At 43.4% G+C, this 19,770-nt stretch overlaps 1 protein-coding gene across 1 annotated transcript in view; it reads right to left on the minus strand.

Moving 5' to 3' along the window:
- The window catches only part of LOC145350215 (protein mono-ADP-ribosyltransferase PARP14-like), a 52,254-nt gene that overhangs the window by 18,689 nt on the left and 13,795 nt on the right, over nt 1-19,770 (minus strand). The window contains exons 6-12 of the mRNA XM_080199276.1: nt 17,786-19,314; nt 14,999-15,066; nt 14,356-14,473; nt 9,761-9,794; nt 6,918-7,052; nt 6,266-6,328; nt 1,365-1,541 (exon numbers count right to left, since the gene is read on the minus strand). Of these exons, the coding sequence (XP_080055402.1) occupies nt 1,365-1,541; nt 6,266-6,328; nt 6,918-7,052; nt 9,761-9,794; nt 14,356-14,473; nt 14,999-15,066; nt 17,786-19,314 (2,124 nt within the window). The remainder of the gene's footprint in view (nt 1-1,364; nt 1,542-6,265; nt 6,329-6,917; nt 7,053-9,760; nt 9,795-14,355; nt 14,474-14,998; nt 15,067-17,785; nt 19,315-19,770) is intronic.

Below are 19,770 nucleotides of genomic sequence, written 5' to 3' on the forward strand. Positions count from 1 at the left end.
AAGTCTAACAGCAGTAGGGAAGAAGTTGTTCTTGAGTCGGTTGGTACGTGACCTCAAACATCTGTATCTTTTTCCCGGAGAAAGAAGGTGGAAGAGAGAATGTCCGGGATGCCTGGTGTCCTTAATTATGCTGGTTGTTTTGCCGAGGCAGTGGGAAGTGTAGACAGAGTCAATGGATAGGAGGTTGGTTTGCATGATGGATTGGGCTACATTCAGGACCTTTTGTAGTTCCGTGCATTCTTGGGCAGAGCAGGAGCCATACCAAGTTGTGATACAACCAGAAAGAGTGCCTTTTATGGTGCATCTATGGTGTATTAGAAGCTATCTTAGGTAATCAGACTCTAACAAGGATTGTGCCACATAGACGTGCTGGCCTCCACGTTCATTTCTTGTCTCTGTTCAGTTAGTTAATCAATTGAGGATGTGAAAATTGGTCTGCTCTTGAGTTCTCTTTTTGCATAACTTTTGGTAATTTTACTGTAACCAAAAAATCCAATTCAAATTGAATCCAATTCATGGTCCCCTCACGAGAAACAATCAAGCTCCAAGCTGACAGGATGAGGCATTGCACCCCATCCTGGGCTTGATCCAATGCTTCATCTTGGCCACAAGGCTGAGATGGTTTTGAAAAATGGCATCAGATAAAGTCTTGATTTAACTTTGTTGGCTATTCTGATCTTTTACTCTACCCTAGCCTGGGCAATCCACTATCACAGGTGCCAGCACACCCCAAGTGCAATAGGCAAGCCTTGTCACCTGCCTGATCATGGTTTCACCTCAGCGTGGTGAAAATATGTCCTAGTTTTTGACACATAATCGGTATTTACAACAGATGCTGTAAGTGCGCATGTGTTGGACAAGAAACAAATTGGCTAGAATTTTGCTGTCCTGCCACCATGGGAATTGGAACAGGCAGGGGGTGAACCATGGAAATATCCATTGACCATTGATCCATTGATTTTACAGTTTCGGAATGAGTGAGGTTGTAAAATCCCACTCATTATATCTGACCAGATGATTATTTTAACTCATTCTTGGGATATGGATGTTGCTGACTAGGCCAGCATTTATTGCCTATCCACAATTGCTCTTGAGAAGGTGGTGGCGAGCTGCCATCTCATTCCACTGCAGGGTCCATGTGGTGGAGATACACCCACTGTGCTGTTAGGGAAGAAGTTCCAGGATTTTGACCTAGTGACAGTGAAGGAACGATGATATACTTCCATGTCAGGATGCTGTGTGATTTGGAGGGGAACTTCAGATGGGTGTATTCCCTGTGGAACCACGGTCCAAAGAAACTCCTTTTGTGAGGCAAAATTCTACAACTCTATGAGATAAAGTCCTGCTACTCCGACAGCAGTTACCTGTTCCTAAGGCAGGGAATGATACTGTGGTAATCTGATTTTTTTCACATTCCTGCAGTGTTTTTTCTACCGAGGCTGTTAACAGAGCAGGATTATTTTGACCGACCATATGAATGATGTAATTGCAGGAGAGGTTCCCACTTCCGGTAACTACAACACCATCACTAGGCTGAGAACCTAAAGAGATCAGAGATACAAAGTTAAATAAAAGTTATATTTACCTTCTCTCCCTATGAAAGTTTAATAATATAAATGCATTTAAACATCTTTTACAATTGCAAGCTCGGAAAATAATTATTATACACTTAGCTTTGCTTCAAGTATGTAAAAATAAATGAAGTCACCAAACAGATCCAAATGCTAGGTTCAATTACGTTCTATATGGTGACACCATTGTATATGGAGTTCACGCTGCTGTAAAAAACTGGGATTATTTGATACAAATTATTTGCATGAAACTATCCCCCACTTACTGCATTTTTCTGAATAAATCAATCTGCCTTTATCCAGTTCATGATGTGGATATGCTGGCGTTGGACTGGAGTAAACACAGTAAAAAGTCTGACAACACCAGGTTTTAGTCCAACCGGTTTATTTGATAGTAAACTCACAAGCTTTCGGGTTAGCCCCTTCGTCAGGTGAATGGAGGGTTCTGGCCTCAGGCAGAGCATATAAAGCACAGACAGTTTAGAGATTACTGATTAGAATGCGAATCCTTACACCTAACCTGCTGTTCAAGACCTGAAGTGGCTGACAATGTGAGTGGAAGGAGCACTGATCACAGGTTAAAGAGATGCGTATTGTCTCCAGACAGTACAGTAAGTGAGGTTTTGCAAACCCAGGCAAGTCACGGGAGTTACAGATAGTGCGACATGAACCCAAGATCCCTGTTGAGACCGTCCTCATGTGTGTGGAACTTAGCTATCAGTCTCTGTTCAGCGACTCTGCGCTGTCGTGTGTCGTGAAGGCCGCCTTGGAGAATGCTTACCCAAAGGTCAGAGGCTGAGTGCCCGTGACCACTGAAGTGTTCGCCAACAGGAAGGGAACAGTCTTGCCTGATGATTGTCGAGTGATGTTCATTCATCCGTTGTCGTAGCGTCTGCATGGTCTCCCCGATGTACCATGCTACCTTCCACACACATTGTCAGCCACTTCAGGACTTGAACAGCAGGTTAGGTGTAAAGATTCACATTCTAATCAGTAATCTCTAAACTGTCTGTGCTTTATATGCTCTGTCTGAGGCCAGAACTCTCCATTCACCTGACGAAGGGGCTAACCCGAAAGCTTGTGAGTTTACTATCAAATAAATCGGTTGGACTAAAACCTGGTGTTGTCAGACTTTTTACCGTGTTTATCCAGTTCAGTCATGAATTATGGGCATTAGAAACAAGACCTGCATTTACACAGCACTTTTTATAGTTCAGGATGTCACAAAAGCAGTATTCTCATTTCTACATTTATAACATGCTATGGTCCCTGACAGACCACATGATCAGGCTGGAACCTATGGAATGGCAGCACGGGAAGCTGGACCAATCGGGAGTGAAGGTGCATGTCTTGGATGCCAACAAGAGCAGACCTGTGTGATATTTCTGTCAGATCCTTACATTGTACATAACTATTCCTTGTGAATAAACCCCCTGTTGGAGTCACATTGAGTCGCCTGCAGTTATTGAACATGCCAAATAGTGACAAATTTGGTCCATGGACAAAAGTGATTTCGTAGATCAGAATTTCTACTTGATTCCAGAGAGTCTTGGCAAGATCATGAAACCGCTTGGAAAAAACCCTCCCCTTCTCACAAAGGCTGTTTTGAAAGACCTGCAAAAGAAATTGCATTTAAAGGATGACATCTCATCTCCCTGGTTTTCAATTTATACGCTTTCGTTTTGATTCAAAGCTGCTCTTCGCGTGAATGAATAAATAAATCTCAACAATATGGGCGGTACAATGGTAAGCACTGCTGTGTCACAGCGGCATGGACCCGGGTTCAATTCCAGGCTTGGGTACTGTCTGTGTGGAGTATGTACATCCTCCCCCGTATCTGCGTGGGTTTCCTCTGGGTACTCCGGTTTCCTCCCACAGTCCAAAGACATGTTGGTTAGGCGCATTGGCCATGCTAAATTCTCCCTCAGTGTACCCAAACAGGTGCTGGAGTGTGGCGACAAGGGGTTTTTCACAGTAACTTCAGTAACATGATAAGTGCATACTTTTAATTTAGGGAGGCGTCGTGATCAGCACAGGCTTGGACGGCCGAAGGGCCTGTTCTTGGGCTGTATTATTCTTTGTTCAATGCAGTGTTAATGTAAGCCTACTCGTGACACTGATAGATTATGATAGACACTGTATTATACTTTGTTCAATGCAATGTTAATGTAAGCTTTATGTGTGACTAACAAATAAACTTTAACTCTGGTTGTGGGCTAACCAGCATTTTATACAGTTCCATCATTACATCCCTGCTTTTGTATTCAATACCTCAACCATGCTTTCTTGACCACCCTATTCAACCATCTTACCACCTTCAAGGACCTGTGGGCATGCAGTCCAAGGTCTCTCACTTCCTCAGCCTGTTTCAATATCTTCCCACTTATTGAGAGTTCCCTTGTTTGCATCCTCAGAACCAAATTTTTTGTGATTGAATTCCATTTGTCACTTTCCCACGCACTCAACGAAACCAATGATGTCATTCTGGAAGCAACATCTATTTTCAACTGCACGGCCAGTTTTTGTGCCATCTGTAAATTTCCCAATCATAGCTCCAACATTTAAGTCTAAATCATTAATATAAACAACAAACAGCAAAAGCCCCATTACCGAGCCATGCGGAACACTAGTGGAAATTGTTTTCCAATCACAAAAACAGCCATCATGACACTGAGCCAATTTTGGATCAAAGCTGCCACCTTTCTTTGTATCTCATTGGATCTCACTTTTCTGACCAATCTGCCATTTTAGACCCGGTTACGTGCCTTACTGAAATCCATGTAGACACTATTCACTGTACTACCTTCATCAATCCTCCTTGTTATTCAAAAAAAATGCTTCAACTAGCAAGACTTAATGAATGGGATTTTATGGCCTCATTTGTCCCGAAAATGGGACATCCTGCCCAAGGTCAACAGACTGTCCCCTTGATCACTCTTCACCCTCTCTGATTCCCATGGCAGGTGGAGCAGTAAAATTCCAACCAGAATTCCCCTAACACAATCATTCCTGATCACTCCATGCCTTTCTAATTGACAATTCGTCCTACCTTTCAGAATTGTTTCCAATAATCTTCCCACCACCAAAGTAGACTAACTGATCTATAATTTTCTGCCTATTTCTCCCACCTTTTTAAAATAATAATACAATATTTGCAGCCCTCCAATCCCTTGAGTCCTTCCCTCTTATCTAGTGAAGATTGGAAAATGATCCTCAGAGCATCCAGTATTTCCTCCCTGACACTGGTTCACAGTGTGAGATACAATCCATCTAGCCCTGGTGATTTTTTCCATCTTAAAGGATGGCAGTTCCTCCAGTATTTCCTCTCCTCATGCTTATGGTATCCAATATTTCATACTTCTTTGAAACTCGAATGTCTGAATTATCCCTCTTCCTGGTGAAGACAGAAAAGTATTAACTGAAAATCCTGTCCACATCTTCTGCAGCAACCCACAAGTTACTATGTACATCACTTGATAGACCCTATCTTTTCCTGAGTTATGCTTTTGCCCTTAATGTGCTGATAAAATATCCTAGGATTTTCTTTGATTTTACCTGCCAATTTTTTTTACATTCTCTCTTTGCTTTCCTAATGCCTTTTTTACTTCACCCTGTACTTTCTATACTCCTCTAGATTTCTACAGTATCAAATCTTCCTGTTTCTGCTTTATCTTGGCCTGTATGCTTCTAGATAGCCAGGCGGCTGTAGTTTTGGCAGTACCACTTTTTCTCTTTGTGGGGACACACCTACATTGTGCCTGTAGAATCACACCTTTGAATAACAAGATTTGCTGGGAATGGATTCTTTTCCTTAGCTCTGACAATAGCTGCCACCAGCTAGTTACTTTTAAGTACGCTGTTACTTAACTTTTAGGACAGATATAAACTTGTTATGTAGCAATCTATCTGTCACACTACACAACTGAGTGAGAACCAAGACATTAGCCTTGAAATCCCAGTGGAAGTTCTGCCCTCAGTGATTATGCCATAATGTCATTAATCTTGTCCCAAAGCCAGGGGCATTTGAATATCTGAAGTGGGCATTTGTGTTTGCAGTTGTGTTTCAGGGACACTTGCCCTTATGGATCCAGCATAATCTCAGGGCTGTCCTCCACAGTAGGGGACCAAGACAAATACAAAGATGCCAAATTTTCAAGTAAATGCTCTCTGGTGATGTGACGGCGCTTGGCCTGAGGGCACTCAATGTCATCAACTATCCAAACTCAGCAGACCTGGGTACCACTTGGTTAATCTGAGGGGGACAATAGCCCAGGATGACAACCCATTACTCAGGCAGTATCCCAAACTGCTGGCAGGATGTTGGGGTAGAAATAGCCACCCAACTTCTCCCTTCCCATCTGTTCAGTGCCATTCTACTGAATGAGCTTCAGTGTTAAACACCTTCACTTTGACAGTAACTAATATAAAGTTTTGATATTTGTCCAGTAATATAGATCCAACAAATTGGTACGTGCTTCAGCAATTCTCTCACTTCCTTCAAAGGTTTCTGATGAACTGATCGTTTCGACTTTAAGCTGCCCCTTTAATCTTTCTTGCCCCTTTTAGGTGACTCCCCCCTCCCCTCCCCCCGCCTCGATTGTTATGTACCATGAGACTGGCTGTTAGAGAATTGGAGTTACTTTCTCAAACATACTTTCTAGAAAAACACAACTCTGATTGAGAGTTACCAGTACCTAGGGCCTTGCACTCATCCTTCACAGAACTGCCAGCAGCCTTTAGTATGGCACCAGATACACCTACAGGTAAAATAAAACAAAAACAAATCAGATGTTAAGGGGGGAAAAAAAATCTTTGTTATATGATGAGAGATTCATAAATTATAGACCGATTCTTTTTGTGAAATTTGGGGACAATGTTAACATTGGGATGTAAAACAGTCAGTGGTGAATTAACAGTCTATCACTGATTAACTTTCCATGGGGGCTTGTGATGAGGTGGTTAAGCCGAGGCCTGAATGTTAATTGTGGCTTTCAGATGAACATCACTGCTTCTGCTTCCTCACAAGTGAAGTCAGCAAAGAGGTGCACACCTTAGATTCATGGGGGTTCCTGTGGCCCCAGTTGCCTTGTGTGACAGCCTCACACACAAAAGCTTCCTCATTCAGGCCAATGGTTAAAATAACACTTGGGCCTTGATGATACCATAGATGCCCAATTTAGTTATTGAGGAAGGAGGATCCCGCCAGTTCCTGATACATGTCCTGTTCAGTAGAACAGGTCAAAATGGCCCACCCAGTTTCTGCTAAGGCTAAGTGTCTCCCATGTAGTGGACAGTTTATCTTTTAGCTTGCTATTAACATTTAGGTCTATTCTCTCCTATACTTACCAGAAGTTAAGTCCAACGTGACGTTGGTAGAATTTACTATGGCCCCTGTGATTTCTTGGGTGATATCACCTTTTTTCAGTTTTATTGTTACACCACCTATTAGTATCGTTGGGTCTGTTGATGCTGGTTTTGACACTGCAGAGAGAGACCAAAGTTACTCTGAATAAAAATAATATACGGTTCACGTTATATAGTTAAATTTGGGAGACAAAAGCTAAGTGATGGTAGTCAATTATATTTTATCCATGACATGCATAATTGTTTAAAAATTACATTGTTTCATAAATGCCACCCTCATCAAGGGCTGGATTTCATGTGCCCCCATTGACTGTGTTTTCAGTGGTGGTAGACAGGGGGGAGAGGAGACATGGGAACATTAAGAATTAGGAGCAGAAGTAAGCAAATTCTGCCCTTCAATCAGATCATGGCTGATCTCTATCTGATCTCAAAGCCAGCTCCCCATCTGTTCCCCATATCCATGTAAAATAGGGCAAGTGCCAACTCCACCACCTTTCTGAGCTCACTCCCATAACATGGTGTGTGGGCACCAAAATCAGCAGCCCGTCTGCTATATTTAAATTAAAAAAAAACAAGGGCCAATTGAGCTTGTCAACAGGACAATTTTTTAACAATTCATTTCATGGGATGGGCATCATAGGCTAAACCAGCATTTACTGCCCTTCCCCAATTGCCCTCAAAGGTGGTAGTGAGCCACCTTTTTGAACTGCTGCAGTCACTGAGGTATTGGTACACCCACAGTGCTGTTTAGGGAGGGAATTCCAGGATTTAACCCAGCAACATTGAAGGAATGGTGATATATTTCTAAGTCAGGACGGTGAGTGGCTTGGAGGGGAGCCTCCAGGTGGTGGTGTTCCCATGTATCTGTTGCTCTTTACTATTGGAATGGTAGTGGTCATGGGTTTGGAATTTGTTGCCTAAGGAACTTTGGTAAGTTCCTGCAGTGCATCTTCTAGATGGTGCATATGGCTGACACCATAGGAGACTTAGTTTGTGTAGGCAATCAGGTGGGAGTGTGCATGCTGTCCTCAAAAATTTTTAAAGGGCAGGAACAAATGAGGTATAATCTTTGGGGATCCTCTCTACACATAAGGGCAGCTCCCCCCAACCACAATGGAATCCTTTCTTCCTACCCATCTGTTTGTTACTACCCACAACGCCCCCCCCCCCCCAACCAACCCACAACCCTCTCTAAATTGACTGTACCTTCCCCACCCAATACCACCGACTTGGCTTGCTCTGGGATCCACTGGGCCACCAACATGCAGTCCTGACAAAATCTGCCAAAGCTCTCTTGGCACTGCCTGGATTGCTGGAGCTGTTGGTCATTTGGATTAGCAATCATCACCCAAGAATGGCAGTTAGTCCTCAGTGAGAGCTGAAGTCCTACTGGCAGGGACTTCAGCTCACCCACAGCACCTTATGGCTTGGGTTGGCGTGTTGAGGTGTTTCCTAGTAGAGCGAGCCATCACCCAGCCTTCCTTTCTGACCCAGAGTTGCATCTGTATCTCTACCAATTTACTAGGGCTCGGTTATGTTCACTTCAAAGAAGCCAGTTACAAAGGACACAGGCAGATGTTAGTTATACACTCCTGAAGGTTGCGCAATATATTTTAACCAAGTAAGGGAAGAGTAAAAAGGATGATGGGTGGAATTTTCCATTCTCTGTGCAGAGTGCTGGCTGAGGCTGAGAAAACCAGCGTGGTGCTCACAAGCTGCACAGCTGCTTTCTCTGTGCAGATAATCCAGCACTTTGTGCAGAACAGAAATGGAGGCGTGGACCCACTGTCAAGCTGGATGGTGAAACAGCAGGGAATCCCGAGATTGGGCAATCTCTGGTAGAAACAGTAGAAGCCCCCACCCTGCCACATGCACACGGAGACCCCTCCACCCCCACACTCCTCACGGACACAAGAAACCCTCCATTAAACAGACAAGGGGAACCCTCCCTCCCCTGCAACCAATAAGGAGAACTGCTGCCAGTGGAGTGCCAGAGTGCTGGGGGCAGTGCCAGGGTACTGCCCAGGCATGTCCCTTTCCATCCAGAGGTTATACTTGCCTGTGAACATAAGAACATAAGAAATAGGAGCAGGAGTAGGCCATCTAGCCCTTCGAGCCTGCCCCCCCATTCAATAAGATCATGGCTGATCTGAAGTGGATCAGTTCCACTTTCCCGCTTTCTCCCCATAACCCTTAATTCCCCTGTGCACCCTTGGTGGATTCTCTTCATCTGGTTCTAGTGGGTTCCCCACTGCCCTCCCCCGCAAGCATCAGGTGCACATCCCTCCCTGTATCCGGTTTCCTTCCGACTCATGAGTCATTCGGACTTCCTGATACTGCATCTGCCCAAAGCCAAAGGATTGTCCTGGGGCTTGTAATCTCTGACCCCAGCTCACCAACTCAATGTTCTGGGACCTGGCTCTCAAAATGTTCAGGCCTTCAGGATAATGGCTAATCGGTCAACACATTCTAGCCACCAAGCAAATGATGCCAACTTGCCAGTGGATAGGAGGAATGATGCCCTGTGGTCTCCCTCTGTGTTAAGAAAACTGAAACACAAATCATACAATTACACACCAGATGGACCTTTGCACACACTGCACAAAGGGTTCTTAGGATAATTAGTACAATGAGTCAGGTACCTAGAATTTGCAAAATAATTATTTCAATCAGGCTGTGGCAAAGATTGGCTTGGGCTCATAAAACATCATTAGAATTACATCAGCAGACGCATGCTTTTTAGAAACCACAGTTGTGCCCTGTGTACTTTGTTTAATTTGTCAATTCTACCGTCCCATTTTAAAATTGTACTCATATTCTCTTACCTTGAGATGACCTGGAGACTTGTTGTCTAATAACCTAAGCAGCAAAAGAAAATTGTTCAGAAGCAGACAGATCTGAATCTTGTATGAACAATGCTTTATTTCTGCTTTAGGGTACCAGAGCAGAAACCTCAAAGTATGTTAAGAAATCCAACTAGACCCCAACAGTTTTTTTTCCTATTTAAGCATTAGTGTGAGAGTAATGTATTTCACTTCAGGTGTGATTCTGTTGACATACTAGGGAGCTTTTATCAAAGCAAGCTTTATTTAACAATACAGTTTAACTATAACAAAAGAATCAGCTTAACTTATACCAATTGAAAGACTTAAATAAAAAAAACACTTAAACGCTAACCTATCTCTATTAGTTCCAATTCAAGCAATATTCCTCTTACAGACTGAAACTCCTCTTCAAAATCAGTAAGCACCACACAGGCTGGTACATGGGCTGCCAGTCCTCAAGTACCTTTTGAGAGAGAGATCTATTTTTACAAGCAGGTCCCAAGCAGGTCCAGAGAGAGAGAGATAGAGACACCTCTTGCTTCTCTCAGAGCCAGGCAAAAACAGCTTGTTTTTCCTTGTAAGCTTTGCTCCTCCCATTAGCATGTGACTCTGTCTCTTGTCAAGCAACCTAACCAAACCCTACTCTGAAACCCCAGGAAAAAACCTGAATAAACAAAAATGCATGAACTCAGATCAAAACAAACACTCCAATATCTAAAACCAATTATTCTCCTGCATTCTCAGCGTGGCGTTGACTGGTTTGCAGACAAATTGGCACCGTATGGACCACAGCTGAATTTTAAACATACCCCACACAAGAAACATGATATAAGTACATTTCTTAAAAGCATAGTATCGGTTTAATTGTATTATTAAATAAAGCTCTGTTCTGATAAAATCCTCCTAACGTGTCAATAGAATCACACTTGGAGTGAAGCACTAATGCCAGCATCATAGGTGCCAATTATCAGCCAATTTGATTAATTTCACTGTAACGGTGATGCATCATGTGCAACGTGAACTACTTCTCTTTAATTTCATTGGTTGGACTTCTTTAAGAGGACTTTTCATGAGTAAAGGCACTGATTTTAAAATGGCTACAGGAGTCACCTGACCTACCAAATGAAAGCACTGCTGCCTCACAGCGCCAAGGATTCCCGGCTTAGATCACTATCCATGTGGAGTTTGCACGTTCTCCCTGTGACTGTGTGGGTTTCCTCCAGGTGCTCCGGTTTTCTCCCACAGTCCGAAAAACATGCTGGTTAGGTGGATTGGCTACGCTAAATCTTTCCTCGGTGTACTCGAACAGTGCTGGAGTGTGGTGACTGGGGATTTTCACAGTAACTTCATTGCAGTGTTAATGTAAACCTACTTGTGACTAATAAATTAAACTTCAAAAGAACTTTAAACTTTAATTCTGGAAGCTTCTGAACATGGAGTTGCCAGGATGCATGGCTATAGGAGTTCACCTGATGGATTTCATGACTGCCATTTTCGGAACTCTCTACAAATCTAAGGACAATGAGTCATTGGACTTTCTATCTATAGAAACCACCAAGAACAGGGGTAAATTTTAGGAATAACTTAATTTAAGGACTAATTTCAAGTTAAATCTGAAGTCCAGTTTGCTCTTTAATTTAGTAATTAACTAAATGTTGCTCTTTTGATTGGGCGAAGTTTAATTGCAGCTTTAAAACAGGAGTTTAGCAGCTCTCAGCTGAAGCTAGTTAATCCCCCCCACCACCCCTAACCCCTGGTCCCCAACCCCGTTGGTTTAATCCAATTTCAGAAGCATTGAATAAGGGGCCTCATGAGGAGGACACCTTTTGTGCTGATTTCTTGCATTAGAGTGCAGTTGGAGCTTGGTAAAACAGGGAATTTGATGAAAGAGGGAGGAGGTTATCCGTCCCTCAAGAGCTCAAAGCTCTGGACCTTATTTCAAGGGAGTTGGAGTATAAGAGTTAGGGAAGTCTTGCTGTAACTGTACAAGGCACTTGTGAGGCCACGTGTGGACAGTATTGGTCCATGTAATTAAGGAGATACATTGGAGGCAGTTCAGAGAAGGTTCACTGGGATGATCCTGGGTATGGAGAGATTGTCTTATGAGCAAATGTTAAATAGCTTGGGACTCTAATCATTGGAATTTAGATGAATGAGAGATGTGGAGAGTCTGCAGAAAGATCTAGATAGGCTGGGCGAATGGACCAGGAAATGGCAAATGGAATTTAATGTTGGCAAGTGTGAGGTGGTCCACTTTGGTAGGAAGAATGGTAGGAAGGACTATTACTTACGGGACGAAAAACTGCAGCAGGCGACGGTGCAGAGGGACCTCGGGGTCCTTGTGCATGAGTCGCAAAAACCCAGCTTGCAGGTGCAGCAGGTGGTCAGGAAGGCGAATGGGATGCTGGCCTTCATAGCGAGGGGGATTGAATATAAAAGTAGGGAGGTCTTGCTGCAGCTGTATAGGGCATTGGTGAGGCCGCAGCTGGAGTACTGTGTGCAGTTTTGGGCGCCGCACCTGCGCAAAGATATTTTGGCCTTGGAGGGAGTGCAGAGGAGGTTTACTAGGCTGATACCGGAGTTGAGGGGGTTGAGCTATGAGGAGAGGCTGAATAAACTAGGCTTGTACTCGTTAGAGTTTAGAAGAATGAGGGGAGATCTCATTGAGACGTATAAGATGATGAATGGGATGGATAGGATAGAGGTGGAGAGACTCTTCCCGCTCAAAAAAGACAGTAGGACTAGGGGGCACAGCCTCAAGACAAAGGGGGGGCGGTTTAGAACGGAGTTGAGGAGGAACTTCTTCACTCAAAGGGTGGTGAATCTCTGGAATTCTCTGCCCGTTGAAATGGTGGAGGCTGCCTCGCTAAATATTTTTAAGACGCGGGTTGATGGGTTTTTGATAAGAGAGGGGATTAAGGGTTATGGGGAGAGGGCGGGAAAGTGGAACTGAGCCACGACAGATCAGCCATGATCTTATTGAATAGCGGGGCAGGCTCGAAGGGCTAGATGGCCTACTCCTGCTCCTATTTCTTATATTCTTATGTTCTTATGAAACATATAGGCTTCTTAAGGGGCTTGACAGGGTAAATGCTGAGAAGATGTTCTCCCTCATGGGAGAATCTAGAACCAGAGGGCATTGCCTCAGAATAAAGGGGCACCATGTTAAGACTCTGATGAGGAGGAGTTTTTTCTCTCAGAGGGTTGTGAATCTTTGGAACTCTTTGCCACAGAGAGCTGTGGAAGGATAGTCCTTGTGTATATTTAAGGCTGAGGGAGATAGATTCTTGATCAATGAGGGAATCAAAGGTTATAGGAAAAGGGCAGAGAAGTGAAAATGAAGAACATTGGATTAACCATGATCCTATGAATGATGGTGCATGTCCAAGGGGCTGAATGGCCTACTCCATTCCTATTTCTTATGGTCTTAATTTGAAGGTTCTGCCTCCCTTGTCTACACCACCCCTTGATCATCTACACTTGAGGGAATACAAATCAGGTCCGCATGCTGAAAACAAAACATGCTGGGAATACTGAGCCAGGTAGCACTGATGGAGCAAGATGCTTCCTCACCTGCTGAGTATTTCCACATTCTTCAGGCTTTGTTTCAGATTTCCAGTAGCTGCTGTATTTTGATTTCTGGCTAGTCTGTGCCTCCTGTACTCATAATTTAACCCTTTTATCCCCAAGGGTTATTCTGGCGAATGTGGGCTACCAGCCTCTTCGGTCAATATGTCCTGAGGAGTGGTGCCCATGCACTATCGCATGGTTAGCATGGGCTAATGGGAATGCAGCATTTACACTACACTCACACATACCTACTGATTACAAAGGGGTTGATCTTATTGGCTCATCACACCAGTCTATTGGCATGGCGGAAAGATTGCAAAAGACGCAAAATCTAGTTTCTTGCCTGGTTTCGCCCCTCTTGTAATTAATACTGGGATTAGATTGCTGGCTTGATCAGCCTCATGCCCAGGAAGGGTGTGACACAGATTTAAATATTTAAATCTTAATTTTAATATTATTAGCCCAGGATGGAATCGTCTGGGCTCAATTGCCTTAATGGACTTGGGGCAGTGATTGGCCAGAGGTGGGTGAACGAGGAAGTGAATGAGAGACATGGGGGAGGGGGGAGGCATGAAAGAGGGCCATGATCAGCAGGGGCAGGATGAATGGAAATGGCAATTCGCTGAGGTGGCGTGAATGGCGGCTGCAGTCGGCTAGGGGGTTCGACTAAACAAGTGCAATGATCGGCTGGGGAGGGGATGGGGGTTGGGGGGGTGGGTGCGGTGGCCACAGTCAGGGAGGGGGTGGGCAGTGTCAAATTTCCAGTGAACTAACTATACATTTACAGTACCCTCTAGCAGTCAGCAGCTAGCTTCCCAGCGTGAATAGACTCTGTTCACTCCCCCTACTGGTGCGAATCACACTTTGCCTCTTAGAGAAAAGATGAGGCATAAGATTTGAATTTTCCTCTCACTGATAAAATGGGCGTGATTCTCTCCCATTTTCATGTTTGTTTGGCACTTAGAATTTTTTTGGTAAATTCAGCCCCAAAGCTGTAGTGGCATTAATAAATTAGCAGGACTTACCGAATAAAACACAGGTACTAGGCAGAAGATGAGGATGATGCCAGCGACTACATAGTCCACTACAAAGCAGGTAACAGCCATAATCAATGTGATAAACACACCAACAAGTTTCCCAACCCTGGAAGGAAATAAAGAACCATTCACACTTCAATGAGCAAAAAGACATAGTAAGAGTGATAATCCAGTGAACTTGATCCAGGGTCGCCTTAGATATTACAATCCAAGACTTACCTGCCCTGGGAGTATTTGATGAGAACAGAGTAGAGGCAGCTCTACTCTATATCTAACCCCTGCTGCAATTGTCCTAGAAATGTTGATGGCGTCAGTGTAAAGGGAACATTACCCTGGATCTAATCCTGTGACTTCCTTGCCCTGGGAGCGTTTGGTTTGATGAGACAGTCTAAAAGAAGCTTTACTCTTTATCTACCTGCCTTCAAAGTCTTTGTTGAGCACATTAAGTTTTGTAGCGCAGAGAAAGGCCATTCAGCTATCTGGCCAATGCCGCTATTTATACTGCATAGGAGCCCCTTCCCAGCCTCACCTCATCCGACCAGTATATCCTACTATCCTTGCCCCTGATCATTTACCTGCCCAGGATTCTGATGAATTCACAAGGCTCATATGATAAACCTAGGTTACTTACATTCCATTGGTGAATTGGTTGATTAACAGTCTGAGGCTAGTGAGTCTCGGGATTAGAGCAAAGGGACGCTGTAAACAGAAAGAGAAGTGTTATTGGAACAGAAATGGTCACCTGTGATTGTGTTATTGTTTTCAGTGAATGGGGGGAGGGGCAATCTTACCAGAATTTGGTGAAGTATCAGTGGTGGTGAGAAAACTGGTGTGAAACTCTCCAGCTTCACTGCTCTGTTTTCTCTCCAGGTCTTGTCATTTTAATGTCTGAAAAGACATTGAGCGGATGTTGCACTGTCACTCTTGCAGGGCAGCAAGTCTTAGAGCCAGGAAGATCTAAAGATGTCCCAATCACAAATGAATAAATCACAAGGAGTTGGTTTGCAGGTGCAGCAGGTAATTAAGAAGGTAAATAGAATTTTGTCCTTCATTGCTAGAGTGATGGAGTTTAAAAACAGCGAGGTTATGTTGCAGTTGTATAAGGTGCTGGTGAGGCCACATCTGGAGTACTGTGTACAGTTTTGCTCTCCTTATTTGAGAAAGGATATACTGGCACTGGAGGGGGTGCAGAGGAGATTCACTAGGTTGATTCCGGCGTTGAGAGTGTTGGCTTATGAGGAGAGACTGAGTAGACAAGGGCTATACTCATTGAAATTCAGAAGAATGAGGGGAGATCTTATATAAACATATAAGATTGTGAAGGGAATAGCTAAGATAGAAGCAGGGAAGTTGTTTCCACTGGCAGATGAAACTAGAACTAGGGGGCATGGCCTCAAAATAAGGGGGAACAGATTTAGGACTGAGTTGAGGAGAAACTTCTTCACACGAAGGGCTGTGAATCTGTGGAATTCCCTGCCCAGTGAAGCAGTTGAGGCGACCTCATTGAATGTTTTTAAGGCAAGGATAGATAAATTTTTGATCAGTGAAGGAATTAAGGGTTATGGTGAACGGGCGAGTAAATGGAGCTGAGTCCATGAAAAGATCAGCCATGATTTTATTGAATGGCAGAGCAGACTCAAAGGGCGAGATGGCCGACTCCTGCTCCTGGTTCTTATGTTCTTATCTTTTCATATGTTTTGCAGATAGTTATAGATAGGTTGAATGAGTGGATAAAATACTGACAGATGGAGTATAATATGAGCAAATGTGAAGGTGTTCACTTTGGCAGGAAGAATAAAAAAGCAGAATCTTAGTGAAACTGGAAATGACTGCAGAATTCTGAGGTGCAGAGTGACCTGGGTGTCCTAGTGCATGAGCTCCACAAAACATTTGCATGCAGGTGCAGAAGTAATTAGGGTAATAAAATGCTACCCTTCATTACGAAAGGAATTAAACACAAAAGGTTATAATGATTTTACGCACGGTGAGACCACATCTTGAATGCAGTGTGCAGTTTTCATCTCCATATTTAAGGAAGGATGCAAATGTGTTGGAGGCAGTTCAGAGGAGGTTTTCTAGATTGATACCTGGGATGAGCGAGTTGTCTTATGAGGATAAAGAACAGCCCTACAAGGCCACGCCACCCATTTTAACACTCAGTGAGTGCCTCATTCCAATCCTTCTTCTACCTACAACTTTTGTCTACATCTCATGGACTCCACAATAAAGGGGTGCAAATTTAGAGAATTACATGAGAAGATAGATTGAAGAGACTGGGCTTGTTTTCACTGGAGCTTCGATGAGTGAGGAGTGACTTGACTGAGATATGTAAGATCCTCAACAGTCTCAAAGAGGAGGCTGTTGAAAGGATTTGGGTGAATACAGAGAAAGGTAGCCTGATTTGAAAATTGGGGCCGCTCTTTTAAATCAAATGAGAAACATTCTTTTACATCTGCTGGTTCTTCTTTGGAACTCTCCGCTTCAAAAGGAGGCAGAAGCAAGCTCACTGAATATTTTTAAAGCTGAGATAGGTACATTCTTGTTAGGCAAGGGAATCAAAAGGTCAACTGCGGTAAATGGGAATGTGGAATTTAAAACATAAATGGATCAGGCACAATCTTATTGAATGGCAGAATAGGTTGGAGGAGCTGAATGGCTTAATTCTGTTCGTAGTTCAAACATTTGTATTTGTTCGGACCTCTATCTCACTGAACTCATTCCTCAGTTAATCGCAACCAATATAAAAGAGCTCTACAACCTCCCCATTTCCCCTGGTAATAACTCCTTCACACCAATATCGCAGACTCAGCTGAGATGGGGACACACAGGCACCTTCATCCTGGGCCTGCCTACAGTCCCCGCAATGGCAGCACCCACCACTGAACTATTGCAGAGACTGCGTGAGCTGAAAACTAATCAGATTGACCCATATTGCCATGTGCACCATGTTATTGCTGTGGAGTGGACTTTTTCCTATGACAAGTCGGTTTCCAACTAATATTTTAGTCAGCAAAGTGAGCAGTAGGCTCACCACATCTTTCTCTTTTCTCCTGCACCTGCCCCACCCCAGTGAAATCCAGCCCCATTAAGAGCTATCAATATTCTTCAGTAATTTTAAACCTCACTTTTAGACTTGCACTTTTCCAACACCCCTATAAATTGCCGGGCCTTGGTGTCTAAGCCGACCCAGTTATATGCGTGTAGAGAAAGCTCATCTGATATTTACTCTTGGGTAATAGCTAACCAGATTGATAAGTTAAAGCCAATTGATTATTTGGCCAGAATTTTACCAACACGCCCAATCCGATTCCAGGGGCGGGCAAGACTCGGAGAACAACATTTTCCGCTGGCTTTGGGCAGGATCGTATGAACCTCGGGCAGATATGCCAGTAAAATCCTGCAGTTTGTGTGCACTTACGGGTTTTGGGAGGTTTGGTGAACCCTGGTCATCCTCCTTGGTTTTAATTAACACCATACACCCATGTCCTTTAGCCTTGACCTCCAAGGTGTCTTTGTGCTTCGACAGAGCTGTAGCCTCTCCTGGTTTGTTGTAAGTGTAGGTTACTGACTGAATCCTTGATAACTTATCTTCAATAGCAGAAACTGCCTCCTTCATATGCTCTGCTGCACCAGATACTTTTAAACCTGTTGGATCTGTCTTGATATATGATATGATGACTTCTTTGTTCTGGATTTCAGGCTGTTCTGTGAGGCTTGTGGAACTTTCCATATAGTCCACCTGCATCAGTGTGGCAGGAATGAGTTGTGTGATCACTGTCTTATTGTCCAGATAATTAGTTATTATTTTTGCAGCATCAGAAACAATGTCTGAATATCCTATGATTATTATGGCAGCTTGATTTTTCTCCTCTATGACTCTGCAGCCCGCCTCTTTCGACTTCAAGCCAAATTTCAAATCATCAAGGAACCTTTTCCATTTGTCACCTTCAGTGACTTTGGTTTGCTCCGGAGTGAAGTTAATCCTTACTTCCTGGAGAAGTTGCTTTATTTTATCTTCTCCTTTCTTCACATCGGCCTTGAGAGCCACGAGCTCAACAGACTGTCTCTGCACCAATGTGGCCTTGATGCCCTTTACAACAAAGTGAGTTTGCACAAATTTCTTCAATTCTAGCGATTTGATAAAGTCTATTAGATGTGGCGACTGATTGAGAGGTTTCCTTTCTAATTGGGACTGAAACTGGCCAATGATCTTGTGGACTTGGTCAACTTCCTCCTTTAATCCTTTCAGTTTAAAGGCTGGGGGAGCTGTGCTGGTGGATATTTGCACAGAGGAAACAGTGACATTGACATTGCGATGTATGAACTGCAATTCCTCAAGACTTCCCACTAAAATTTGCTCTTCAACTGTATTCCTTTCAACTTCCAATTCTCTTCCTGCCTTTTCCAATATTTCTTGTAGCCTTCTGGAAGGGTCCAAAACTTTACTTTCTTCTCCAACAATGATGATCTTATTTTCTGTAGAACAATAAAGAACATCAAAGCCAGGTGCTTTCAGTCCCCTGCTTTTGTTCTCCACTTTTGCCCACAAATCTTTATCGGCTGGGAAATCTTTAACGTCAAATTTCCCAATGAATTTCCAGATTGCCTCTTCAGCATGCTTCTTCCAATCCTTAGCAATTTTATAGCATAACAATATATCCATGTCAAAAGTGGGCTTCAGAATAATTCGCTTTGGATTTGGAGAGTCCGTGAAGGTAATGTTACAATAAACATCCTTTGCAATTTCGTCTAACTCTTTTCTATAGAGATGAGTCTTCTGGATATAGTTTTGAAGTGTGGAATTGATGCTAATATCAAACTGTTCAGGCTGCTTGATTTCTGGACAATTATTTCCATAAAAAGATAATTTCAGATCGTGGTAATAACGACTAACAGTCAGCTGAAGACCATTTAAGTAATGTTCCCTTTCAGTGACTCTTCTGACCACTGCAAACACACAATTGGAAGAGACCGGTTAAGTGAATAAAAATAAATATGTCCATTATCTATCTACCTTGTGTCAACTTGTGACCTGCTCCAATCCTGAAAATGGGTCATATTTAACTCAAAACATTAACTAGGGACTGGATTCTCTTCTTCTCCCGCGCTCCTCTGGTCCTGCCGATAATGGTGTAGTCTGTGGCTTGCACCCTGTGCTACTGGGGATGTTGCCACAGGGGAAGAGTATCACCATTGGCGTGACAGGGAGATCCTACTGGCGGGAAGGGCCGGAAAAATTCGGCCAATGTTTCTCTCTCTGCAGATACTGCCAGACTTACTGAGTATTTCCAGCATTTTCATTTTTTATTTCAGATTTCCGGTATCCGTGATATTTTATTTTTAATTCCCACCATGTTAATCAGCTTGTGAAGGCAATTCCATTGCGTTTCAGCAATGATTTTG

The sequence above is a fragment of the Carcharhinus amblyrhynchos genome, chromosome 11 (genome assembly GCF_965287045.1).
Source record: "Carcharhinus amblyrhynchos chromosome 11, sCarAmb.v2.hapA, whole genome shotgun sequence".
Lineage (NCBI taxonomy): Eukaryota > Metazoa > Chordata > Chondrichthyes > Carcharhiniformes > Carcharhinidae > Carcharhinus > Carcharhinus amblyrhynchos.